This window comes from Tetrao urogallus, assembly GCF_951394365.1.
Source record: "Tetrao urogallus genome assembly, chromosome: 2".
Lineage (NCBI taxonomy): Eukaryota > Metazoa > Chordata > Aves > Galliformes > Phasianidae > Tetrao > Tetrao urogallus.
The window spans coordinates 14,156,885-14,184,028 of NC_136814.1; the positions used below are offsets into that span (position 1 = coordinate 14,156,885).

The 27,144-nt window shown below is 40.6% G+C and overlaps 1 protein-coding gene across 1 annotated transcript; it reads left to right on the plus strand.

Annotated features, from left to right (window-relative positions):
- Nucleotides 1-1,404: 1,404 nt before the first annotated feature.
- HAO1 (hydroxyacid oxidase 1) lies at nucleotides 1,405-27,144 on the plus strand (the record flags this gene model as incomplete). The annotated part of the gene is made up of 8 exons (XM_079549871.1): nucleotides 1,405-1,541; nucleotides 7,710-7,861; nucleotides 17,980-18,235; nucleotides 21,554-21,729; nucleotides 23,318-23,409; nucleotides 25,955-26,113; nucleotides 26,352-26,421; nucleotides 27,074-27,144. The coding sequence occupies 8 exons, from the start codon at nucleotides 1,405-1,407 to the stop codon at nucleotides 27,142-27,144; spliced, it is 1,113 nt and encodes a 370-aa protein (XP_079405997.1).

Below are 27,144 nucleotides of genomic sequence, written 5' to 3' on the forward strand. Positions count from 1 at the left end.
GTTTTAAGCCAGGAGGCCCTGAGATCTGCAGAAGCATTTTGAAATAGCTGCAAATTTCTTAGGCAACAACCTCACGTTCAATTCTTGAACCTGACCGTCCAGTTGGCGCCATCCTGCTGCAGTCCCTGAAATATTCCCCCAAAGATGCTTGGCAGTCTCATCTGAATCTTAAGCACTTCTCTCAGTCTTTGCAGCATACTGTGTTCCTACCTGTTATTTATAAACCAGCAGCAGAGATGAAGGTTGTGGTTTAGCAGAGGTTTGTCTGTGTTTAACTAGATGCCTTCAGCAAGACTAAAGATTTAGCTAACATCAAGTCACTTAAAGCCACGTGTTGTTGGAGGAAGTAAGCTGCAGATGTACTTCTACTGCACTGCATTTCTTTGTTGTGTTGCACTGTAAGTAACTAATGATGAACAGGCAGCCCCCTGGTTGGTTTGCACTGTGCATGGTGACAGAGGTGTGTGCTGGGCTGTGGTGACTGCAGTGCACACCGCCAAGTTCTGTCACATCTTACAGTGTGCGTTGGAGAATGTTTCCATTTAAGGGATTGATTTGTCTGTTCTCTCCAAAAATCTTATTTAAAAAAAAAAAAAAGAAAAAAAAGACTGAAGAGTGCAAAGCTGCATTATACGTACACATGACCCACTGTAAATTCTCCCTGTCAAACAACTGCTGTACACCTGTTGCAAATGAAGTATGTGTGTGTATTTGTTAAATCAAGAAATCTTGATCTGTTACATTTTGGTTGAGTATGAGCTCGTGGTAAGATAACTTTATTTTGAGCCGGTAAGTATCTGACTTCATCACGTTCTAAGAATAACTACAGCTTTCTGGGCTATGGAGGTGGAATTACATTAAAAAGCAGTCGCCGTTTGCATGAGGATGCAGTAGCTGTCCTAGCTGGTTGGCAGCTGTGTCCTTGCAACTTGATTCCAAATCCACAGTTTCAATGTAAATAACTGGCAACAGTCTTAAGGGCTATAAACGCCAGTCCAGGCCTGGACCTGCATTCCTAAGTCAATTAAAGCAGAACTTTGCTTTTTGGATTTATATGATACCTTTTTTCTCTGTCACCAGGGTATTTTTTGGTGGAAAATTGGAATGGTACATCCCTTACTTAAGGTCTGAGTCATACATATCACACCCATATATTTCTTTGATTATTCACTTCTGTTCTTTTTCGCCATATTGTATTCCAGTATATTCTGCATTTGCTTTGACCACGTGAAATGAAGCATGGTGTTGAAGTCCAGGGTGACACAAGAAGTTGGTGTATATTTTTTGTGCGTAGATAAGAAAGTCAAATCTTGATGAAATCCCGTATTAATGATTTACAGACAGAAATACAGAGTTTAAAAGAGAGGTAAGTGGGAATAAACTTATCCTGTGAGATCTGCAGACATGTCTGGAAAGCCAGTTTGTGTGGCTGATTTTGAACATTATGCTAAAACATTTCTCCCCAAATCAGTTTATGATTATTACCGATCTGGAGCAGATGACCAAGAAACATTAGCAGATAATGTAGCAGCATTTTCAAGGTAGGAGAATGATTTAAGATTGTGGAGTGTGTGTGTATCTGTTTGCATTATTAGTAGATGTGGTACAATGTTAGATTTTGTGCTAACAAAACTTATATTTTCTGAAACTTCTATAAATTTTAGGAAGAAAACTCAATGAAATCCTTCTCAGAACATCCGTTCCACCCTTTCTTTCCCCCAGCTACAATTTTCCATCAGAGCAGTCCCTAAGATTCATTAGCATGCTTTTAGCTTTACCTGCATTTTGTTTGTTTTGTTTAGGGAAGCAAAATTTCTGGGTGGGACAAATATTTAGTAAAAGTTGATTAAATTGTTGTTGCTTCTATATTTTAAGCTGTCAAACAGACAAAAGATTTCTTGTTTTACTGTACCTTTTAGGTCCCAAGTCACTTTTGACTGAACTGTTCCTCCTAAATTGAATTACTGTAGTAATTTAGTAATTTAGTGGCCTCCTCCACTAAATGTCTGTGCAGTATTGCTGAACTGGAGCTGCGCATCCTAGCAGTGCGCTCAGGAGCAAGGTGTGAAGGTCAGTGCTCAGTACTGTGTGCCTGAGCTGCATCAGCACTTAACCATGAAATATTGTAAGTGATGGGAACTGTTATAAAACTGTTTTTGACTTGCAGTCTGTAGCTCTGTTCCCTGTCCTGTTGTCCAAAACCAAACTCACTCCTTCGTTCTATAAATGCTGGGTTCAACCTGGAGTAAAGCAATGTTTGGTGGAGGAGTGTCAAAACTGATACCAAGTTGCTTTGTGTTGCCCTGGTTCCCCATTCCCTGAATTTCTGCTGCTGCTCAACTGCCAAAGCATCGGTTCAAGGGTGGCTGGAAGGAAGGAAGGCAGCCAGAGCTGTTGAAGGTCACCCAATAAAGCAGTGGGAGAGCTGGGATTGGAGTCCAAAACCCAGTCCCTGGCGTAAGATACATTGTCCCCTGGTTTCTGACACCTACAGCACTAGCACAGAGCTTCCTTGCAAGAAAGAGCATTGTAATTGAAGTTGTCTGCCAGGTGGTCCTTCCTTTTTGCAAAGGTGAACCCTCCCACCTATTCCAATGGGAACAGAATCATTTGAGCACAGATTTCCAGGGCCTGGATCTTCATTCTTAAGCAGTCCCAACCTGTAGCTGCTGAGGCACCTCTTGTTGTGGTGGGATTTCATTTATTAGCCCTTGTGTCTAGAACTATTGAGCGCAACATCCGCGTGTCTGATGGCTTCCTGGCAGCGTATCTAGAAAGGCAAACCTTGTATATGGATTTGTGATTATTCTGTGTTTTAGGACTTAACTTTGGCATAAGCAACTTCAAAAAACCTTTATTTTTATTATGGTGATGTTGAGAGGGGCATGTCCTAACCATGGCAAGAATGTGGGACTGCTGTTGTGGGGTTAGTCCTTGAATCTGTCTTTGTGTTTTTGAACGTGTTACTCATTATCTCCCTATTCCTGAGAGCAGCTGATGGGTAAGTATTAAGCAAGATGGACTTTACACCCACAATAATCGCGAAGTCAGACAACTTTGTCAAAGAAGTGCATATGTAGAGCTTTGCTATCAATGATCAGACAACTCTCATTGATTTCTCCAGTCAAAAACTTAATCGTGTGCTTTTTCAGAACATAGGGTTCACCCCAATTAAATATGTTTAGAATGTCTTTGAATATTTATATGTATAAATGTTTGTATTTAAATGAAAAAGAAAAAAGAATAAAATAGAACCCACAGCGTGAATTTTGTAGCCCAGACATTTGTGGTGTGCACTGCAAGGTTATTTAGTTGGCTGGCATATAGAAAAAATATATGCTAATTTTGAGCTCTTAATTTTTTGGCAGTGTAATGGTTGCACTTACAAGAGAAATAGATTATCATTCTGGAGCAATGTAGCAAATGAATGGTTGTGTCGATAGATAATGCAGTACCTTTGGAACGGCTCGTGCAATTTTTGGAACAGTGCAGGTCATATCCATTTGCTGATAAAATCAAATGTCCTGTCCTCTCGACAGCACAGGAGCTTAAAGTACTTTGGACCTGTAATCAGATACTGCAGCATAAAGTGCCCCCAAAGGACCAAGGCTTAAGATGAGACTAACGAGAATTACAGCAACTCTCCTCTGGCTTCCAGTTTATCTGAGATTGATGTTGATGTGAAGAACCAGTGCTTGCATCTCGACATCAGCATTTTCCTGCTTAGAGCCAGATCAGTTTTTCTTTCAGTTTTCATATGAAGTGGAGACACCGGTTGCATAAATGAGGCATTAAGGATAGGGACAATTATTTAGGGCATGAGAGCATACATTACTCCCTATGGCATCTGTCTTGATTCACCTTGTGTTTGTTCTGCATTCCGAAACACCATGTGTCCTTCCAACACTGCTCTGTCTGGTGATTAAATTCACTCTCAAATTGTCAGGAAACCAATGGGCCTGAATAAAGAGTACGTTTCAAGACAAGGGTGAGTTGCCTTTGGCTTGATGGCATTCGGGAAATCAATCTGAAATCTCTCAGCATTTTAATGAAAGTAAGTGCGTGTGTTTAGGAACACATTTCCAATAATCTGCTGTGACAGGTTCTGCCACTGACTTCCCAGTGGCATTTGGAGAAGATGCATTTTGTTGTCATGTACAAGGAACCTCGTTTCTTGTTTATCTGTGTTAGCATTGATGCATATTTCCCGCAAATGTGTCATCATGTAGTTGGGTGTTAAGGGTATTAAATGACTGGGCACGGGCCTTTAAAAAAAAATAACGAGACTGAAAATCTGACTAGGATCAAACAGGCATGTCAGGTCACAGGGAGAAGAGAAGAAATGAATGCTTTTAGTAATAAGTTGTTGTGGTTTCTGCCATGTCTTCCACCTCAGATTCAGAGTGCCCTGAAAAAAGTTGCCATATGGATGATGAGACATCTGAGAAGAGCAAATATGTTCCTTGAGCAAAAGCAGCTGTTCATTGGCCCTGTGCAGCTATAGCATGTGTCTCTTATGATGGGAAGTTGGGAAGTAGGAGCTGGAGGAGATCTTAACCTCTTGTTAAGGTTATCAAAGCAGGTAGGGGCTGGGACGGGGCCTTCCTCTGAGCAGTGTGTCCTTTCCCAAGCACTCTGCTAGTGATGCACTGTTGAAGGGATTTACTGTGAATTTGGAAAAGTGGGAGATGTTGCTTGAAAATGTTACATTTTGAAAATTGCAGTGGTTCTTCACAGCAGAGAATGAGTATGGAAAGTGAGTCTTGCCCAACTGCAAGATTTACACTTGTACACTGGGAAGTACTGTGCTTGTTTTTTGCCTACTGTTGTTAAGGGTATATCTCCATGGTTTGTCCAGAAAGTAGGTCGCTTCAGATGCCTGGTAAACTTGCAGATGAAAAAATTATGTTAAGCAAAATCTGATGCTGCTTCTGTCAAAGAGTGTAATGCCAAGGTGGTGATGCCGTCAGTTTTTGCGAGACCCAGACAGTGCTCAGTTAGGAGGACTAATTTGTTAATGGTCTAAAGCATACAACCTAGTGAGATGCAAGGAGAAAAGCTGTGTTGTTTTTATGTTGTTTGTTTATTTTAAATAAAGAAGAGATCAGAAGAGAAATTTGTTTAAACGCTGGGGCTTAACAAATCTGGCACCAAAAAGCTTGTGGACAATTATTTGATACACTTAAGAGTGAGTGGGAAAGGAGGGTGTTTGCTGCTTTGGACAGCATTGTTAGTCTTGTATGTTCTGCTGGGGGGAAATAGAAGATTTTGTCTCTTTCTGCTTCTCTGAGCTAGAAGCACTGAAGGAATTTTGTTGCTTCAGGACTGATACTCAAATGTGTGCAAATGACTGCCACTTCCAGGCACCAGGTAAAAATCCTATGGGTCAGGAGCAGCTGAGAACTAGGAGACTGCAGAAGAAGGCATTTTGCATCCTTATGCTTCTAAGCTGGCCTGTAAACATGAGCAAGGTTATGAAAGGATTTGTATTTTCTTTGTATTTGCTGGAGAAAGTTGTCTCAGTGCTAGAAAGAAGCTCTTGGAATGAGGATTAAGAAGAAGGGGGATAAAAGTCATGTTTTCTTTGTCCCACCCTCAGCTTATTTTCCCCTGAAAAATAACAGTCTGACACAATAGCATGAAAACAAGTCCAAGGAGGCATACTTACAGTGTGTGTCTTGGCATCAAATGTTACAGCTGAGTCCTGCAACTACATCCCTTCCAAGCATCATAACCATCTTTCTCCTCCCTGGAGAGTGCTTTCTGGAGAACTGGCATGGCCTCGTGCTCCATGGCTTAAGAAATTTGGGTCTCATCCTGACTCTGTCCCAGGTTTCTTACGCAAACTTCTCTTGATCTTCCAGTAAAATGAAGGTGTTGTCTGTTTTCCCCCTTTTTTCCTCTCTTCCTGTACCCCAACCAGACTGACGGAACATAGCCTAAGGATAACGAAGGCTCCGGTTGCCATCTCCTTGCTAATGACAGTAATGTTTCCATCAGGCATTTTAGGTAGTCATGTTCAGCAGTAGACTAAGCTTTTAATTATTTTCTTCTAATTAAAACTCAATTGCCATAATCTGCACTCAAAGCCCTTTCAGAGGGAAGGGTGCATCAGTAAGACATTGAGACAGTGAGCCTATTACTGCTTGCAGAGAACCTTTGCACCTTGCTCGGAGCAAATCCCTGAGAGCTAGCACCTGCTGATGCATACCTTCTTGGGGATTATTCTAACAATGCCTTGCTACAACATTACCTCACGATAAGAAAAAGTCTGATTTCATGGCTATCCCCCCATGAATGCATCCGTACTGAGATGGTTTGAGATATTGAAGTGCCGTCTAGCTGATGCTCTGAGAGGAATTGTTGTTCAGTTGGTGGCAGAAGGCAAAGGTAGATTTTTGTGTGATGTGATGTTCCGCCTAATTGCAATTTCAGGTGGGTGTTTTTTAGTTCTTATTTGGAGTCAGCTTCTGTCTGTATCTGAGCTGCAGGCCCCAAAGGAGAATATGGCTGTGGCTGTGGGTTGGTGTGGTTTATGGTGGATACACTGGAAGCAGAGTGAGGTCAGGAACAGTTGAATGGGTTCGGGCCAAGTCATTCAAGGAGTAGATTATAATTTACTCTCTCGGGAAAGCAATTGTGCTACACAGTCTTTTTCTGTACCAAATTATAGTGCCTGCATTTGGTCTTTTCCTGGAAGTCTCAACTCCTTGTGGGCCATCCCTCGGCCTGCAGTTACTTTTCAGTGAAGTATGTGTCACACAGCAGCTTGTAACTGCTGGGGATGGGGGCTACTGGATTGCAAAAGGTGCCAATAGAAATGTAGAGCAGCCAATTTCCCCAATTATCTCATCTGAATACAGCTAAGCTAAGGCATGCTCCTGCTTATCTGTTTTCTGCAGGAAGAGGCACGGCAAATTGTTTCTGTGTGCTCTCAATGCAGACACCTCTAGCATAGGGACAAGGTGGTGTGAGAGCACTGGTCAGGCTACTTTTATCCAAAAATTCTGTATCCTTTGGCTCCCTGGTCCATTAAGGGAATGACTGAGGAAGGTGAAAGGGGAACTGGTAAGTTCTGTTATAAGTTCTGTTATAGAATCTCATAGTCATTGAGGCTGGAAAAGACTTCTAAGGTCACTTTGTCCAACCATCATCACTACCATGCCCGCTAACCCATGTCCTTCAGTGCCACATCTCCATGGTTCCTGAACACCTCCCGGGACAGCGGCATCTCCACCTCCCTGGGAGCCTGTTTCATTGCATTATTACTCTTTCTGAGGGTAAGTTTTTCCTAATATCTAATCTGAGTCCTGCGTATCCTCTGTAATCTAGTTCTGCCACAGGGCTTTCAGAGAAGCTAAGATTCACTGTAAACATTGTTTTGCAGCTCCTGTCTTTTCTTTTAAATAATATCAGCCAACGCTTTTCAAAGGATCTTTGCTTCCTTTCACCCTCCATTGTTTTGTGTTTTTTTTTTTTAAATCTTTTCTAGCCTGTTTCTTCTTGGCTTTGTGCCTTTTGCAGCTCCCTTTATGTGTCTGGGTCACACAATGAAGCTCTGCTCGAGGTCCAACACCCTGCTGCTTTGTGCTGCTTCCTCCCCTCCAGCTTTCACCATTTTTAATTCTGATAACAGGAAAATCTGCTCTTGGACATTCGGAGCTCTAACCTCAATGATGCAGACGTTTTATTCTGTTTCTCTGTGTCAGATGGAAGCTGTACCCCCGGATGCTCAGGGACGTGTCTGTAATGGACCTGTCAACCTCAGTCTTGGGGCAGAAGATCAGCATGCCGGTCTGTGTTGCGGCGACTGCTATGCAGCGCATGGCTCACCCTGATGGAGAGACGGCGACCGCTAAAGGTAAACTGTGCAGAGTCCCTGCAGTCCTCTTGCTCCTGTCTCTGAATAAACAAAGTTAAGTCTTGGTGGGAAGAGGGCAGGCGAGCGCTTTTTTTTTTTTTTCAGTGCCTTCAGATGGGCACTCAGGACATCAGAAAAGGAGGTGACCTTCCTGCATCCCAGATTTAAGGCGTGTGTTTTTTGCCCGTACATCTTGAATTGCGTTTGCAGTCTGATAACATGTCAGTCTAGCAGCTCTTAATTTTCAAGAGTGAAAAGGGAGGGGAAAAAAGTGCTATCCACTTTAAGCCAGGTCATCCAACAAATACACACTGCAAAGTGGGGATCTGGGCTCGGGGGAGACAAAGTGCAGCGAGTGCAACATCCCTGTATTGGTGATCAGGGCTGAGTCATGACCGTAGGAGTTCTCTTTTCAACCCTTATCTCTTGTAAATGCCTTCCAATTAAAGAGTGGTGTCATTTTGGAGAACTGCCAAAGAGGTTTTTGTAATCTTCTGTAATGTAGATAAATAGGTTCCCTAATTGTTTGTAGGGCCAGAAGAGGCTACAGTGCTTAGCTAATATGACTGCACAATGTTAGTCCAACATCTGCTGACAGGTTATTTTTGCACTGCTTTGGCCCTTGTGGGATAGTCTCTTGGTCTTGATTTGGGAATGAAGTGGTAGAGAGAAGTCACCAGAAGTAGCAATTAAAAAATAAAAATTGTCTGATTTCTGGCTTGAGCCTCTCTCTTGGCAGCTTTGGACACTTTTTGCTTGGCTGAAGAGTTTTCTGATGTCAGAAATTTCTCCTTGCCCACTTCACCAAGTCCTTCACACCATGACAGCTGCTCTGCTTTCTTGTAACAAAATATTTTTCACTGGCCTGTAGGAATTCTAGTTTTCTAATTTTAAAAAATGACAACAGGATCTGTATGTTTTATATACATTCTATAAATATAAATGTGTATCTGTTTCCATGACAAGAAATGCTCCCTTTCACAAAACCTTGTATGAACCCCAGAGGCCATCCATGCCTTTGCTTCCAGAAATGCACAAGCTTTTGCCTATCTTAGAACGATCTTTTTTTTTGTTGTTGTTTTTTGCTTTGTATATAGCTCTTTGAGCACATCCCAGGGAGCCAGCAAGATAAGGGTCCTCTGGGCTAAATTTAACACAAAGGTGCTTTCAAAGTGGAACCTACAGCCCAAAAGGATGTGAGAAATGGGATAATTCAGATGTGAAACTTTCTCGCTCATTTAATTCAAACTGCAAAATGATTTCCAGAAGAGGTCACACTGTATGCAGCAGGCAGAGTCAGGGCGTGCATCTCAAAACTCCAGAATAAGCAGAATAGCAGAATGAGAAAGGTTACAAAACATACGGACTCGTGAGCTATTTAATTTGATAATATTTCCGTGATCAATGCAGCAATTGCCAGTGTGAAGTGAGTCTAATCGTATTGCAGTGAGCTGATCTCAATCCTTGTTAACAGCCAGCATGGCTGGGGTGTGCCCTGCAATGAGCCACAGTCCTTCTGTGTTGCTGTCCCAGGGCTCTAGCAAACTCAGCCCTGTCACAAGGTTTACATTTTGCTCATCAGCAAGGAGCAGTCTGAATCTTATTTCTGTCAAAGGTTTCTTTGATTGTAGTGTCTCTGAGCTACTTCTATATATATATTTTTTTAAGAGACTTATTAGAAAGCCGGATGGTATGTGCAGGCACACTCCACACGATGGAGCTCGAATACCTTGAACTGGCTTGAGAAGCTGTGTTCTGTCAGCTGTGTTAGTGTTGTCCTGGCCTTTGGCAACACTCGTAGATCATTTCTGGCCTAGGTTATGCTGGAAGAAAACCCTGAAGCACAGAGCTGTTAAGTGCAAACACATTAATGCCATGTTAAGAGTGAGATTAGAAATGCACAAAATCCAGGATGTTCCTTAGCAAAACCTCCCACTGACACTGTTGCCTGGCCACATCTTCAGTCGTAAATCTGTAACTGCAATCAAGTGATAAAATAAAGCTATCTATCAGGGCTGAGTTACGGCTGTGGTAGATAACTTAATTTTGGAATTTCCTGACTCTTTTGCATTTAGTTTCAAACTTTAACATATGATTATTGCATTTAACATTCCTGGATCTTCAAGACAGCAGGGCTTGGTGTACTGGCAGTGGTTTGAGTATGTGGCCAAATAAATATATCCTTGGAGCTGGTAAAATTTTCATCACTTTCAAAGGAGAGTGCAATTAAAATCACACCCTCTGTATTGCATTAGCATTTCTTGTAGAAAAAAGTCTTTGGTTTTGTGCTCTGTTAGAGGTGGAGCAGGGCATTCAGTGCCAAGCTTTCGGTCTGACCTTATAAGATGACAGGAGTTAGCTGTAAAGTACATGTTTGGCTTAAAGCTTTCCTTAAAATTGGGACATTTGGGATCAAGGATTTTGCTACATCCAAATTCTCTTTAACTTAGCAATACCTCAGAAATGAAGTGGCCAGATTGTTGGTTGCTTTAAATTGGTTTTCGCTTTAGCTGCACCACGGTTCATGCAAGCCAAGAAAGACTGATCATATTCTTGTGGCTTTTGGAAAACACCATGTACTTGTATGCTTGAATTTTGGCTCAGGTATGTAGGAAGCGACTCATGCAGTGGTGCCTCTGCTATCGTGATGGCCCTTGGAAAACATGGTGTGGTCTGAGTCTTGTCCCTCCTGGTCTGAGCAGGCGCAGTGAACCTTGACTCACACTCAGGAGCGTGGCAGCTGCCCGGTGCAGCACCCACAGTGCACACGTGTGTATTGTGTGCTCAGGCAATGCGCAGCAGGTGCCACAAACAACAGCTGCCTGGCTGGGATTAAACCTCAAGTGATGGTCTCGGATTCATGTTATTTTCACCTGCAGGACAGGATGGTACAGGTAGAAATAACAAGATTTTTCCATGCTTAAGAGCAATGCTTATCCTCCCAGCTACCTCTATTAAGCAACAACATTTTGCTTTGAAACGCTGTATTCCTTCAGTGCCTTCATCCACACACGAGGGCATCTATGTCATGCTGTCTCTGATTAGATTAAACTCCCTTTTCTTGCAGACCCTTTGCTTCAGGGCTTGTTGGATTTTTGGGAACTGCTGCTGCTCAAGTGACACCCCCACACAAGTGACCAAGCTGGTGGGAAAGAGCATGTATCTGATCTTAAATAGGTCTAAGTCAGGCTGATTCCCTCAAGCATACCTTCATCAACAATCCTGTTTCATTGGTAAAGGTTATTTTTTAGAAAAAAATGTTGAATTGTAATATTGAAAGTTCCTGATGATAAGACTGAACGCAATGTTTGTAAGTCACTCTAAAGTTTAACTAACTCCACTCTTAACAGTATAGGCTGTAATTATGGTCAGAACTTGCACGATTTCAAATTCTAGAGAGTAGATTGTTATACTTTTTGTTAACTAGACCATGTAGATATAAATATATAGGCAGCAGTAAGTTTCCTCCTCAGCTTTCCTTGTCTAAATGGACTTGGAGTTCTTCCTTATAGAGAATGCTTCCTTGTCCTTTAAACAATTCCATGGATCTTGGCAGAAGTTAATCCATTTTTTTCAGGGCTTTCTTTAAGTATATTCCCCGGATTACAGTTACAGTCAGTTGGTGTGTATGGAAATGTTGCAAATAATGGATTTTCTTTTCATGAGAAACTGAAAAATTGGGTGGAAAATAGTTTTGGATTAACTGAAATGTTTAATTTTATCTGAAAGACAATGTTTTATTGAATTTTCCTACTAGCCGATGCCTTTAACCATAGCTTACTTTTGAAACATAAGTGTTAGCTTGGAAAAAAAACATTTCCATTTTCAAAATATCAATGTGTGACATTTTGACTTAGAGTGATTTTTTTTTCTTGTCCTTCTCACTCAAACTTCAACTCAGTTAACTAAAAATATTTGCCAAATTTGATGAATAATTTTAGCCACCGTTAAAGAGCAAAGGGCTTTTCTCTAAACACCTTTCAGCAAAAATTTTCTAATTCTACACAGTATTTTTCTGCTTGTCCGAAAAATGTTCACTGTTCCTTCATGCAATGACATGAATTTGCCACCCCAGCTTCACAGTGTACTCACAAACCACTGTGATTTCCATATAGTCTTCAGTCAGTACTCCCTTGAAGTAGAGTAGCACTCATGGTCCTGTAAATTGGGATCCACCTTGCAGTATACTTAAGATGGATACTGCTTGAGATTGCATTTCTTAACAAGAAATAGCAGTTTCTTGACTTCTCAATTCATCATTAATAGATAGGAACAATTATTTTTATCAAGACTTCCACTCTATTATATATTGATGCTATTTACATATTCCTGTCTTAATTCTTACTGACTTATTTCCTAGTATTCTGTTGCTTCAACTCAGAAGCAGTGCTGCAGTAACTGATTTATCTTAGACTTGCTTAAAATCAGGCTGAACAGCTTGACTGTTTTCTTGGCCAAATCTTTTGAAAACTTGGAATGTTAGTTGTTCAGATCTGATGATTTTATTTATTCTCTGCAATTGCTCTCAAATAGGTTTCTGAGTTACTTCTGAGTCAAGAAGGATTTCACCGCCACCTGAAATGCATCTGCACAGTCTACTTTGCCAAATAGAGAATAGGAATACTGACTGAAATGCTTTCTCCAACTCTGTTTAGTTACTGTCAGCCCTATCATTTTCACCTAGGCTGGGAGCAATACCTTATTCCTTTGGCTTTAACAGACTTACGAAATGTTTTTCATTTGCTTTAATGCTGCTGGTCCTCTGAATTCAGGTTCCTTGTGCTCATCTGGTGTGCCCATCCATGACACCAAGTGAGAGATTTTGTTGTCTGTTGCTCTCTGTGCTCAGCCACAGTGACTACAGTGGGACTTTGTACCCATTCCTCACCTGCTGTTCTTATCATGTCCCTTCCCCCCCCCCCCCCCCCCCCACAAAAAAAAAAAAAGTCTGTATTACAGTTTGGTATGGCTGGGGGACTTTCTGGTATAACCATACACAGGCTCTTAGCGTGATAGACCTTCCAGACTGTCTAGATCCATTTTGGCCCTGCTGCCTCCAGTTTTCCTGCACAGCTGACAAAATGTTGTGTCAACAAACTGCAGGCCCAGCTTGCAGTAAGTTTTGAAAGGGGTAAGTGAGGTAAGGCTGGGCAGGAGATCTCTCAGCCAAGTGTGTTTCATCAAGAGACTAATGTTAAGTAATTTAAACAACTCTGTTTCTTAGGAGATGCAGCTCAAAGAACATAGCTACTTCTGAGAAATACCGCTGTGACAAAAGGACACCATGTTGATCCCAAGTCTGTACTTTGCCCCCTAATTCAAGGGCAGCGGGTAAAGGGAGAAGTGACTGCAGTGGGGCATCTTGACTGCCATGAGATGCCCCTGAAAGGAAAACAAGGGAAATTTGCACAAGAAAAAAAGAGCAAGATTTACCATTCTCATACAAGGTAACCATGACAAAATATGAAAGCTCAAACTGGACTCTACTCAGGCATCCTGTGCTGAAGTATGTGCTCTGGGTTGCCTGCAGGAATAAACTGTACCTTTTTATACCAGTTAATGGAGTGATATGCCATCAGAGGTGGGAAGGAGATACAATTTCAAGATGAAAAGTTGGGTTGAGATATGTTATTATAGAATCATGCAGTTGTTTGAGTTGGAAGGAACCTTGAAATCCATCTGGTTCCAACCCTTTGCTGTGGGCAAGAACACTTTGACTAGATCAGGCTGCCCGGGGCCACGTCCAACCCAGCCCTGAATGCCTCCAGGGTTGGGGGACCCACAGTTTCTCCAAGCAGCTGTGCCAGTGGCTCACCAATATTGCTCTGTTCTCCTGTGGACTTCCTTAGTCAGTCCTGTTCCATTACCAACCTTGATTTGTTGTTGCATAAAATACTTCAGTGCAAATACCCAATACTGAAGAAAATTCTGTTTCATTGAAGTTTATCTTACCTGGTGAGAAAAGTTGTCTTTGAGGTTCAGTTCACTCAGTTCATGTACGTCCAGTGTCTCCAGGCTTCCCCAGGCAAAGTGCAGGCAGATGGCAATGTGGCTGAGGCACCTGTGCAGCTAAGTCAGTGGAGCTTCCCCTCACCTAAGCGCCCCATAATATCCCTATTTGTGGTACACTGGGCCTTGTAATTGTATGAAGCACAAAGAGCTTAAAGCTTCACCATCCTGATGGTGACAACATCCCCAAATCTTTCCTGTGTGCCCATGTGTGCCTGCTACCAAGCTTTGAGCACTGTCACTGACCTCAGTGGAAACCTGCACTGTGTGTACAAAGGTAAGTGTATCCTTCAGGGAACGTTCCGGATTTGTGCTTAAAAGATGACTTTTTAAAAGAAAAGTAATTATCTGGATTGGCATGAAAAAAGGCTGATAAAAAAAGAAAAAAAGATACTAAAAATCTGATGTTTAAACTTTGGCAAATGTTGCCAAAGGTAGGAGGTAGGAAAAAAACTGGCAATACTTCAAGACTATCATCTTTTTTAAAGTCTACAAAAATGGCAAAATGAGCTTCAAGGGATCAATGTAATGCACAGGTCAACCTGGGATCTCTAAAATATCAGAATTTTTTTTGTGCGAAGACTTGGAATTTTACCATGAAAATTCAAAATACGTAGCATGTTGAGCTGCTGCTTTACCAGAGTGGTTAAATAGGTCAGACAAGGGAAGAATTTTGTAATTATATTTTCCGCTTTTGCAACAATTCTCATGTCCTTAAGGCCGTATATGTTGAGTTGAGAATAAGAGATTATAGATAAATGAATACTTAGAAAGAGATTGAACCATAACATTTACATTTTCTCCCTTATCTGATCTGAGGGTTTTGCAATTGCTGGATTAGTTAACCCTCTCTCATTCATGAACTCATATTTGACAGAGCAACAGGAATGTTGATCCATTGTTTCTTAGCATCACATAATGGGCTTGACTGAGCAAATCACTTTGGAGTTGTGACATCCCATTCAATATATGGTTTTTGGTTTTTAGAAGAAATTTATTTCTGGGTACTTCTCTGAGAATGAGCTGTTCCTGGTAATTTTAAGGGGATGGATCAAAGGATTATGATGTTCTTGGTTTTTTTGCTAGGTGGGTGCTTGTTGCACCATTGGAATATTGTTCTCTCTGCACATCCTTCTACATATCGTAGAGGGGTTCTTTTGATTAATTACTAGTATGAGGACAGCCTGGGATTTTAATAAGATGAATGGAGTCATTTCTTTTCCTCCACTGAATAATATTTTGAGTCAGTTAATATTTGTACTTTTTCAGCCCAGATTTTTGTTCCTATGCATTTCAGTAAGCAAGAACAGCAACAATAGGAATAACCAAAACTGAATTTAAAATTGCAGTGATTGAGGTGGATGGCTGCAGTGTAATTCAGCTTATCTACCTTTAATCATTTACACACACCTATTTACCTGAGGCTGCCTTTATAGCCAGTGGGAAGAACTGTCCCCTGTACATGGCTATTTCACTTCACTGACTTGAAATGTCAATCCAGGAGACTATCCTGCGTGCGTATGCCTGTATTTAATCAGATAAATAATTTCTATTTAGACAATGGGCGCATTTCCAAACAGGCTGGTTGGCTAATGGATACAATAAAAACAATTGACCTGTGAGATATTTTTTAACAAACAGTTTGACTCCTTCATACTTTTGATTAAGTTGTAGTGTGTTTTCAAGGAATTGGTAACAACAGTAAATCAGTTGTTTGTAAAGCACTTTTTCTTGAGTAGGCAGTGGGTGATAAGCTATCTTACCTAATTTTCCATTAGGACAGTGCAGATTCTTCTACGTCTGTTTGCCTTATATTTTTGTCTTTAGTCATGTATGCTTTTTTTTGGAAGCAGAAGGTAAATGGGCAACACTTTCTGAAGCCTCTTTTAGATGTCTCTTTAGGCTACTCTTTAAAATCCCCCTTGATTCTGCAAGTTACAGCTCTTCATGGAGTAGCAAAATCTGCAAGACAAGAGTGAAGCATGGCTGTTTCCAGTGACTGAAAGCTGCCTTGTGGCTGTAGGAGGGTGTATCCAATCTGATTGAGCAAGTTCTTCGTGAATTTCCATTCTGAGATCCGTAGTTCTTATCTAATAAAATGCTGTCATAAAGACCACTTTTGAATGCCTCCCACAGGCTGGAGATGAGGTTTTGAAACAGAAGTCTATTTACATTAAAAATATGTGTACTATAGCAGACCAAAAATAATAAGGCTTTATGTAATATTTGAGTTTTACAGTGTTTTTCTTTACATTAAGTAATAGATTACTCCTAAAATAAGTAATAATATATTCTCAGAAATATAGTTGTATGAGTTTAGCTGGTTTGTCATTCAGCCTAGGTTGGAAATCAGCCTCGTGGAGGTAGCCAGGACAGAATCTTGAGCTGCTTGACCTCATCTGGGATTGTTTGGTGATGTTTAACCTTTGGCTGCTCGCTCCTTATGATGGATTTCGCCGCAGTGCTTTTGAAGGAAGGGGGAGGAAGAGAGCCCAACATGCAGTGTGAACTCTCATCCTTTTGGCCTTAGTGGAGCTTTTTGGAGACTACTTTGCTGGCGTATTCTCTTTTAGGAACTGCTGGGTGGAGACTGCAAAGACTGAAACTTTGTGTGGGATCACATGATAGATGTGGGGTTCCCCTCCTTCAGTGATGAGGCTGAGATATCAGAAGAAAGAATGGTGAAGGCTCCCCATCAAGTCTATTAGTCCCCATTGATCCTGTATGTGCATTGATATTAAATGTTGTCCTGTGGATGGCAGTTCTCATAACATCAGCTTTGTATACCTAAGTTTATCTCCACTCTTGGGTAGGTTCGGAGCTGAATGGAACGTTGTTCAGTGTTTAGGGGGAGCCAACTCATCTTTTAGTTTTTCAGTTGGAGAAAATGCAAGTAGCTACTTAATCTGTTTTCCACTGAGCTGTACTACCGCACTCGTTCACTATCACTTGCAATGTGTAACTACACAGACATTTTCAACCTGTACTATTACTTTTTCAAGCAAATACTTCAGGAACTGTTCTTTTGCCCATTTTATAAAATGGTAAATGAACAACAGAATGATGTGTTAACATAATTCAAAATGCAAGGAGAGAGAAAATGAAATCCTTTTCTTGCGTGTGTATGAGAAATGAAATGGTTCCCTTGTAAGTATGGCCATCCTTTCAGCTCAATACTTAGTGAGAGGGACAATACACTTAAGCTGGTTCTTTTGGCTTACATCTGTGGGAAGTTCCTTTATGGAGAATGAGAAGCTCTCGGCCTTGAAGCCAGTAGCTACATTTTTATAATCACTAAGAGCCATTAAGAGATCTAAAAAGAGCAATATTTGTTTGATGAGATCCTAGACATAATGGGAATCATAGGTATGTAATAAGGTTGTCTGCTGGACTATGTCCTTTTCTCTCTTTCATGTTCTGAAATACTCTGTAGGGATGAAAATAGGCACCTTGCTCAGAGAAGTGGTGGGAGAGGCCTTCAATAAAAATGTGCAATGCTTGTGAATATTCTAGAAGTGGGAAAAAGTTGCTAAAAAGCCATGATCAAAACTTGCCAAAGTAGCAAGTGCTTGAGGGGAGCATATGTGGCAATGGTGAGGAGGATTGAGGTACAGTGTTAATAATGACAGTCCTAAAATACCAACCTGTGCAGTCATGTGGCAGCAGTCAGAAAGCTGGAAAACTTAAATGCATTTTTTTAGATTGTTTAAGACTGTAAGTATGTGATCATGTATTTAAATGTGTGTTCTAAAATTCTGGTAAGTGATAGCCAGACTCCAGGGTCTTACAAATAGGTTCCCATTAGGATGAATAGCTAATATGAGATCATATTTATTTTAATTATAATGCCTTTTTTTTCTTTTTCTAATATTGAAATGGGTCACCCCAAACATTATGTAGACAGCAATTAATGTTAATTGGCCTATAAGCACAGAAAATAAACCAGAGAGCTCTCAAAGCAGTCCACTGTCAAAAACTATCAACATAATATTTACTGGAGGGCTGAAAACACATTAAAACTGAGGGAAGGAAAGGAAAGGCAGTGTGAAATTACGTGCACTGACACTTGTGTTTCGAACAGTCTTGAATGTGACCTTGTGTTCCTCCAGCATGCCAGGCAATGGGGACAGGAATGATGCTGAGCTCCTGGGCCACCTCCTCCGTTGAAGAAGTTGCTGAAGCAGCTCCTGGAGGCCTTCGCTGGCTGCAGCTTTATGTGTACAAGGACCGAGAGGTTACCAAGTCCCTAGTGAAGCGTGCAGAGAGAGCAGGTTACAAAGGAATCTTTGTGACTGTGGACACACCGTTCCTCGGAAGGCGTATTGATGATGTGCGCAACAAGTTCCAGCTTCCTCCCCACCTCAGGTAGGTGCCTCCAATTGGGGTGTGGGGTGAACATGCTGCAACGCAGCCTGTCTTCCAGATGACACACACTGAGCTTATGTACTTTGCTGTGGCTTAGGGGCAGAAGTATGCTATCTTAGTATTTTCATACAATGTAAAACTGTATGTCAGGCTGCATGAGGCTGCAGACTGGCAAAGTTAGTGATGAGGTATTTCTTTGTGTGTCTGGTAACTAATCTTTGGGCACCTTCAAAACTCAAGTGGGCACAATCCTCTGGAATCTGCTCTGCCTTTGAAGCTGAATCCAGCTGCAGGGTTGACCATGTTCTGAGCAGGAAGCTGGACTAAGTGACCATCAAAGACTTCTCCCAATCAATGACACTGCAGTGCATCTGGGACCATGTCAATACTGAATGTGGAGTCTCTTTCCAAGCAACTTCTACTGTCCTTTTAGCCAAGTACAGAAATGGGGGGGATCAGCTTTCTTAAATATTACACAATCAATCCACCCCTACATCTCTTCTGGGACTTTTTCTATATCTCAAGGAAAAGCTAAAGGTCTCTGCACTAATTCTGGTTTCTCATTATATCAGGGCCCATGCAGCATTTAACTTAAAACAGAGTTCTCCAGCAGTGTTCTATGGGTGCTGATGCTGGCCTGATTTCACTGCATCCTGCAAACATGAATTAACATACTGTAAGGTCACCCTGAATAATGTTGGCTGAAGTGCTGGCACAGTGTTAGCACAGTTGTCCAGCTGGAACAGTAAAAGAATGAATGGGATATGCAGGATTTTTGAATTTGCAAAATGGAGCTAAGAATCCTCTGTTTACAAGGACCTGATATTGGCCACAGTTGGTCATGATATATATAGACTACTGCCCTTATTTAGAATCTGTAAATGAAATCAAAATGAAAACTAAAAAAGGAAAGAAAAAGTAAAAGATAGTTGAAAGTATCTTGAAGTGGATTAATTTTGGTTTGAGTTCTAGGTGAGAGCTAGTTTTGAATATCATTGATGAATCTGAAGTGTTCTTCCAGTGTCTCTCACAACTGTAATATGCTGCATACATACCGTACCTAGCATGAAATATAGCAAGAAATACAAAATATATTTTTTTTAAAAATGTAGCAAGAAATATAAAGCCAAATCCTAAGTTCCTTCATTTTCATAATTTTCGTTTCAAAGATAAACCATGGGACTGTACCACCATGGGGTGTCAGGTACCCTGCCCCAGTATGCCAGTACTTGAAGCTAATGGGTGAAGTGGTAAAGATAGGCAGAGTTAAGGGTTCTCTCAATGATTTCTGCATAAAAGGACCATCTCGTGAAGAAAGTACCAGAATACAAAGAATCCTAACAAACTTGGCATTAAAAAGTAATGCACTGATATGCATATGCCCCACCTATTAGTCTGCTATAGATCTTTTACTGACAAAGCATCATTGATTGTCTTTACTCCCAGGGAGAGTTGTTTTAAATAGCTTTTTTTTTTTTTTTTTTTTTTTTTTTAGGAGCAGTGTCATTTTAAGACCTGGGGTTATAGAGCTTCTGGATGAGAGTCAAATAACGCAAAATATTTGAGAAAAGCAATAGTGCATTTCTGACACACTTTGACCCCACTTGACCTAACAGTAACAGTTTTGTTTGAGTGAACCATATGGAATAATACGAAGTTGGAGCGATCTTTTAAGGTTCAAAATCCTTCAGATTTCAGAATGGCACTCAGTGTTTTGTTGCGGAGTCAGTGGTGAAACTCGGTAGTGTGGGGCTCTGCTCAGTTACTTGATAACTTTTTCTTGGCTTCAGATTTTCAACAAAGTTTCAAAGCAACAACAAGGTGCCATTGTGCTCCAAAATGTATGTAAGGCAACATTCATTCAAGTGTTGACCTGCATTTCACAGTCCAAGAAAAACAACGTTTATTTATATAATCTTATCCATGGTTCTGTTTTTCTCTGGGTACCCCACCCTCCACAAACCAACAGCTAAAAAGCTGGATCTTGCTGAGAGCCTGCTCCTTTCTCATTTTCTTCTTTGCTTGGAGTTGAACAGAAAACCCAAGTGAAATGTTGCTTGTTACAGGCATGAAATCAGCAGTGAAACTAGCCAGTTTCCATGCAAAAATACTGCGTGTTCCCAAGATGTGGAATATGAGTATAAAATAGCACAACGTGAATTGATGCGCAATCTCCAAAGCATGGAGCAATCAACACAGTGTGGGACATCGGAGTCCAGGGTTGTACTGGTGTCACCGATGGTGATCTGGTGCTTGAGAGCACTTGGGCTGCTTCAGTTTCTAACATAAATGCAGCCTCAGTTTCTCTGTATGCCCTCATTTTCCCCCTCCCCTGTTTTGTCTACTAAGACTGAACTCTGGTTCAGGGGCTGGTGTTTGCCATTCAGTTCCTAGAACTTGTGAGGTTGATTTGGTGATAATAAATAATACCAAGTGTTTTCATACAAACATTTTCCTCTACATTTTGTAGGCAAATGTACAAAAAAGATGAACTGTACACAAGAACTATTGCCTGGATGTTGGTCTTGTCAGATGAAAATTCTAGTTTCTTTGCAAGAGTTCATGCAGACCCATCTAATTTAACAGAGTTTTAAAAAATGTCCCTCTTTTCCTCTCCCATCTAGGTAGTCTCCTATTTACTCCAGTAGCTGAATTCACTAGATGAAAAATGAAAGCAAAGAGAATACTTGTTGCAAGAAAGCCAAGGAGATTTTTGCCACAGATAGTGGATAGTAGAGGTGCACCTTTTAACTTCAGTGGGAAGTGAATTATATGTTATGAAAGACTGATATTCCCTCAGCACACACATCCTCTGCTCCTCAATGGTCTGGATGGCCTACAGCCTCTGCTGTGTTTATCCTCACAGTGCTCCAGAAAATGTGGTTGCTCCTATTTTATGATGGGGAAACAGGCAAAGGGAGTGACCAAATGTTCAGCCCAAAGTCACAGAGGATGTCTGTGGCAGGATGAATGGTTGAACCCAAACCCTAAGTTTCATCTTTGGATTTTTCCTTTCGGTTGTAGATTTGATGCTGAACCTTTAGATTTTGGACTTCGTCTTATTTCCTTTGAAAGCATTAGGAGGGTTGCCTTGGGCCAGTGAAATTTGCAACAAAGTTATCAAATATTTCTCAAGGAGGAGGTTTTGACTTAAAAGAGTTCAGAAATAAAATACTGGGTAGGCTTTTTTTACTTCTGCCCCGTATAATACAATGCACATTTAATGCAGACGTGTTGAGTGCTGACACTAAGGACTGATATTGTATGGCTCCAATAAATATTTCACAGACTGTTTTTATATGCTTTTTGTCATTTTAGGTTAAAAAATTTTTCAAGCAACAACTTGGCCTTCTCCTCAGGGCAAGACTTTGGGGAAAACAGCGGACTGGCTGTCTATGTAGCCAATGCAATTGATGCAAGTATCAGTTGGAAGGACATCAAATGGCTTCGTCGGCTGACATCACTGCCCATTGTTGTAAAAGGAATCCTAAGAGGTGTGTAGCTCTACTGCTTTTCCTTGGAGAGGGCAAGGCATCCCTTTTTGCAGGGGCAGTAGGGAAAAAGAAGTGCTTGTGCTGCTGAATTTTCTGTAGAATTGCACTACATTTCAATGGCAAGCATCTGTTTTGCTTACATTGAATATGATGGGTTGTACATTCGTATTTGTATACTGTACTAAGCAGGGAAGATTTGCCAAAGTAGATTGCAAAACAAAGGAAAAAGTTCTCTTCCTTGTGCATGTGGAAGATCGCAGACATGACCAAATGTCCATTTGTTTTGGTTAAGATCAATGCAATACGAACTGGTGAGGGTGATTATTGTGCTGCCTTTGTGCATTAGCTTCTCCTTGTGGAGGGCAGTCTGAATCAGAGAAGCTTTTCTTCCAGCAGAAACTGAACATTATTATTTTCCTATCTGGGGAAAAATTGAAGAATGGGATTTTGCGTTTTGGCAGTCAGAGGTACGGGTCAAGGTTTGTGGCTTATAAGACCTGGATGTACTTTTTACTGGCTTTGATGGAACTGCAGAGAATGCAGGAATGCACATGAGCCAAATAGCCAAGAAAGTGAAGACTCTGCTTTTAATAAATACCTGGAGTTTTCAGGTGGCTTGTATGACCGGACTATAGAATGTGCTCACCTTGAAGTTCAGTAGGCAGGGATTGGAGTCCTGTAGCCTGTACGCTTTGCCATGCCATGGTGTTTGCTGGGCTAAGCAGTGGTTGGTGTCCCTATTTCCTTGTCCTGTGCTGTGAGTTCTTCCTTAGCCCATAGTCTTATCTGGGAGATCTATGAAAAAGGACCATTTCACTTTGCTGCTGTCTATCTATGAAAATGCAATTGTTTGAAGAGAAAAACAGCATGAGTGTTGGGCCCTTAATTCTGCATAGATGAAAAAAATATTAACACAAAAGCAAAACTCAAAAAAAAAAAAAAAAAAAAAAAAAAAAAAAGGCAGGCCAAAAGAACCAACAACCCAACCAACACTTAAAATTTTCAGGTTGAGTTGTTGGTGTAACAATAGTTATGTCTAAATTCAGATGCACTCAGGAAGGACAGCTCATTGTGCTTGTAAACCCTAACTCTATTCTAAGTTGCATGCTACTTGAAGGAAAGCTGGATTTCCATTCCGTTAAATGAACACCAACACAGCAGTGTTTTCATTAGCTGTGGTTTATTACCATAATCTTACTGTTAACTGGCATTGAGGGGAAGAAAAAAATCAGCAGAAGAATTTAGTGAAGTGCTGCAGGATAGACGGGGGAGAATAGGGGTGGTAAGGCTAGCCATGCAAGTTGCTGTTAGTCCAAAGTGATAAAATGTTCTGTTCCAACATTTCAAGTGACCTTCCTAGCCTTACTGCTTCAAGATAGAACTGTTGATCTGTGATGAGATGAGCCTATGGAAGGATGAAGCCCTACATGGCTTCCCAGCATCTTTCACTGTTTTGTTTTTGGTTTTGTTTTTTGTTTTGTTTTGCTTTTTTTTTTTTTTTTTTTTTTACTGATGTCATAATTTCCCTCATCATGATGTTCAAGATCCCAATTCTGGAAAGAATATATTTTTTTTAATATATTTTCAGCTGATGATGCTAAAGAAGCTGTGCAGCTTGGGGTAGATGGTATACTGGTGTCAAATCATGGAGCACGTCAGCTTGATGGAGTTCCTGCAACGGTAAGTAGTGGTGCCAATAAGTACCAAGTTCTTTCTGCCTTTGGCTTTTTGCTTCCTTCCACTGAAAACATGGTAGCTAGAGGGAAAACCTGTAAATACATGTTGTGTGCCATAATGCACGAGAAGTAATCTCTTACTACAGTTGTTTTCATTTTCAGTACTCTCCAGAGACTTCTGAAAAACTAGAGTTACAGAGTAACTAAAGGCAGAAGGAAATTCTCCCCTTTTCTCCTTTCAAATCTTTCCAGTTTTGGAAAAGGTTCAGGGTGATTAAACTAGAATTTTTTCCTTTTCCTTGTCATGCTGCCCTGTGCCTTTCCAAAGGTAAAAAGGGATTTGAGAAGTTCTCAACTGGGAGGGGAAAGAAGGAAAGGAAAATGAAAAAGTATGTGTTCAGACTGAAGTAAAACCCCCCAGACTTGAGTCATCGCTCACCCTTTTTCATTTGGAATGATAAAACTGCATAAGTAAAAAGAGCAAAAGGGAGGAGAATCAAAGCCCGGTCATGACTGTTTCAATATCCTTAATGCACTGTTGTTGAAAAACCTCTGGTTCTCCATGAGAATTTTCTGAACAGAGAAGGAGACAGGTAAAGCCCTTTTCCACTGCAGGATGTTTTGCATGCAAAGATTTAGCAACTCAGTTCAGTCTGCAGTCAGCTTGGCAGGCCCACTGCTGTGTCACCCCTTCCTCTAGAGCTCTTCTGCTCTCTGAGTCTTTCCTTGGGGACAACTGAGGGTTTCCCCAGTCAATTCAATTCACTTGCTGATTTTTCTGAAAGTCTTCAAGTGGACCCACTGGTTCTTTTTATGGAGTGTGGGTGCCAAAACTTCTGAAATCAATTTTCTTAAACTTCTGTTCTCTTCTTGTTCTCTGCAGAGAATGTATGCTTCAGTTTCACCAAGAGTATTGGAAAATCTTGTGCAAGTCTGTGTGAGGTAACCCAGCAGGAAAAATATGAGGATATTAAAAACAACAACAAAAAAAACCCCAACAACAACAACAAAAAATTTTGAAAAATGAGAGCTCAAAAACTAGGAATTATTATTTTCTACAGAAGCAGAACTGAAATTAAGCTTGTGAACTACTTTTTTGAGTTTCTTCTTTACAGTGTCATTGTGTAGAGAAGATGACGCTATCAAAGCCAGTGTATTCACTGAATTTCATCTTACAGAGAAAAGTGTATTTCAAAATGCAGTTTCCATGAGAATATCTGTATTGAATCATTCAGAGTTTCTGTTTTTGAAGTATAATTTCATGGCTTTTCAGAACATGAAATGGTTAATAGTTACACATAGAGGAAATCTATGTTTTAATTACGGTTTGCATCATATTTTAGTTATTATAGCACTTTAATGTTGATACAGTTTGTCAGGATGTAGAAAGTAGTTTCTGTGTATGGAAATAAATCCAAAATATGTTTGGCAAGAGAGCAAAACCAGAGGGAGGGGAAAAAATCACAGCCACTGCCAAACTTCAAGAAAATTTTAATCCAAATCTAAAAACAAACTGCGCTTTCAAGTTTTTTCCCCAATCTCCTAGTCACTTTTTATCCATTAGAAAGGAAATGAATTGCATCCGTGTTTGAAAGACATGAACTGGTGTGCCTTTTATTTTACTACTGCACACTCCTTAGTACTTGGCTTCTCGTCTTGTGTCTTTCCTGATATTCATGAATAGGAACTGTATGCATGTTGTAGGAACAGCTGCTATGTAATTAATGCTTGAGCGTCGAATTCAAGAGGCTCATCTCTTCTTGAAACTTCTTGCACAGTGTTGACATTTTAGCTAATTCCGTAGTTACTTTCCTGTACCTTAGGAACATCCATTTGTCTTTGCTTTTACCACTCATGCAGGGAGTAAGTGCAAATCAGTGAGAGAAGTAAATGCATTCAGAAGAAGAAAATGTTTCTCTCCTTGTTCAAAACTCAGAGCAAGTTGAATTTTTCTTAGGTAAATAAGTTCCCTGTACAACTATTCCTGAGATCAAGATGTGTTTTCAAATGAAAAAAAAAAAGTTCTTTTATTTTTCTGACAGATCTCTTACTCATTATCTTCAGACACAATGCCTACCTTTGTGTTCCTTAATGCCAGCCAGTGCCTTTTATTAATGAATAGTGAATTTAAGCAAGAAAATGAAGATGGCTGTTTAAGAAGTCAGTGACTGATTTCCTAAGTGATTTAATGCCTAAATTACTGAACACTGAATGTTAGGGGAATTATATGAAGGATTAGGGTCTCCTTTGTGTCTGCTATTTCTTATATTCTTCCTAATAGCTTGTACAGCCTGTGTTGGATGCACGTCATGAGATTAGATGGACATTTTATGTGACCCTGCTGATTCTCATTTTAAGTGGCTATCCAAATAAATTTGACCTGTGTATATATCTGCTAACATCCCAGGACACACAAAGCTGTATTTATGCACACAATCAGGCAACTAATTGCTCACTTAGCTTTTTTGAAGCTTGAATCCTGTACTTAATAATTTATTCAGAAGATAAATAGGGTTACAGAAACTGTATTTCTGATTTTACTCTTCTAGATTGATATCTTGCCTGAAATTGTTGAGGCTGTGGAGGGGAAGGTGGAGGTGTTCCTAGATGGTGGCGTAAGAAAAGGCACAGACGTACTCAAAGCATTAGCTCTGGGCGCCAAAGCTGTATTCATCGGCAGGCCTCTCATCTGGGGCTTGGCTTATCAAGTAAGTAAAAGAATAAAATCTGAAAAATATGTTCATAGATGCCTATACTAGCTTTTACGCTTTGTGTATTCACATGTATGTGAATCTCTTACGTGTGTGTATCCAGATCATACAATAATCTAAAATTTGCTATCAAATACTTAGGAGTCAGAGTTGTGAAACTCTCCGGATATGTATTTATAGCTTGTCTATAGACACAAATACACATAACAATGCACGCTGCATCCTAATTGCTTAGGGTGAAGAAGGAGCAAAAGAAGTTCTCCAGATGTTGAAGGAAGAGTTTCGACTGGCAATGGCACTGACAGGTGAGACATCAGTGTTTCCTCTTAGTAGTAACCACCTCTCCCTCACATTTTGTCATAGCTCTCATTCGCCCTGTGCAAGGCACCATAGTAACCTATAGAAGAAATAAATATTTGCAATATAAGCAGGTTAAGCTGCAGAGAGATGAAAAAAGAAACTGATGTTAACCCCAACTTTATATATAGGATATCTATATATGTAGACAGAAAGAGTAAGTAAAAAATGAAAAAATATTTTGGGTTAGAAGAGCCATAGGTCTATAGAAAAGTGATGGCAAATCTCAGTCACGAAGGGGTGGATTAGATCTGACTGAACATAGCTTTCTATGGAAAAGAAAATGAAGCAGCTTAGCATGGGGTTTGGCATGAGGCAATTGGAAATTTCGACTGATATTCCTTGGCCACCATTCCCGAATTTCAACTGATATTTGTTGGATATGAGGAAAATGTCTTCTACATTGAAGGTGGTGTGGTACTGGAACAGGCTGCCTAAAGATGTGGTGGAAGCTCCATCCCTGGTAGCATTTTAGGCCAGGCTGGATGGTGCTCTGAACAACCAATGGTGCTGTGCAAGTCCCTGTTTGTTGCAAGGCAATTGGAACAGAAGATATTTAAAGGTCCCCAATTCTATGATTCTTTGTAACTTGCTCTCTAGGATGCCGAACTGTAAAAGAGATTGGCAGGACATTGATACGAAGACATGAAGTACTACTTTCCAAGATTTAG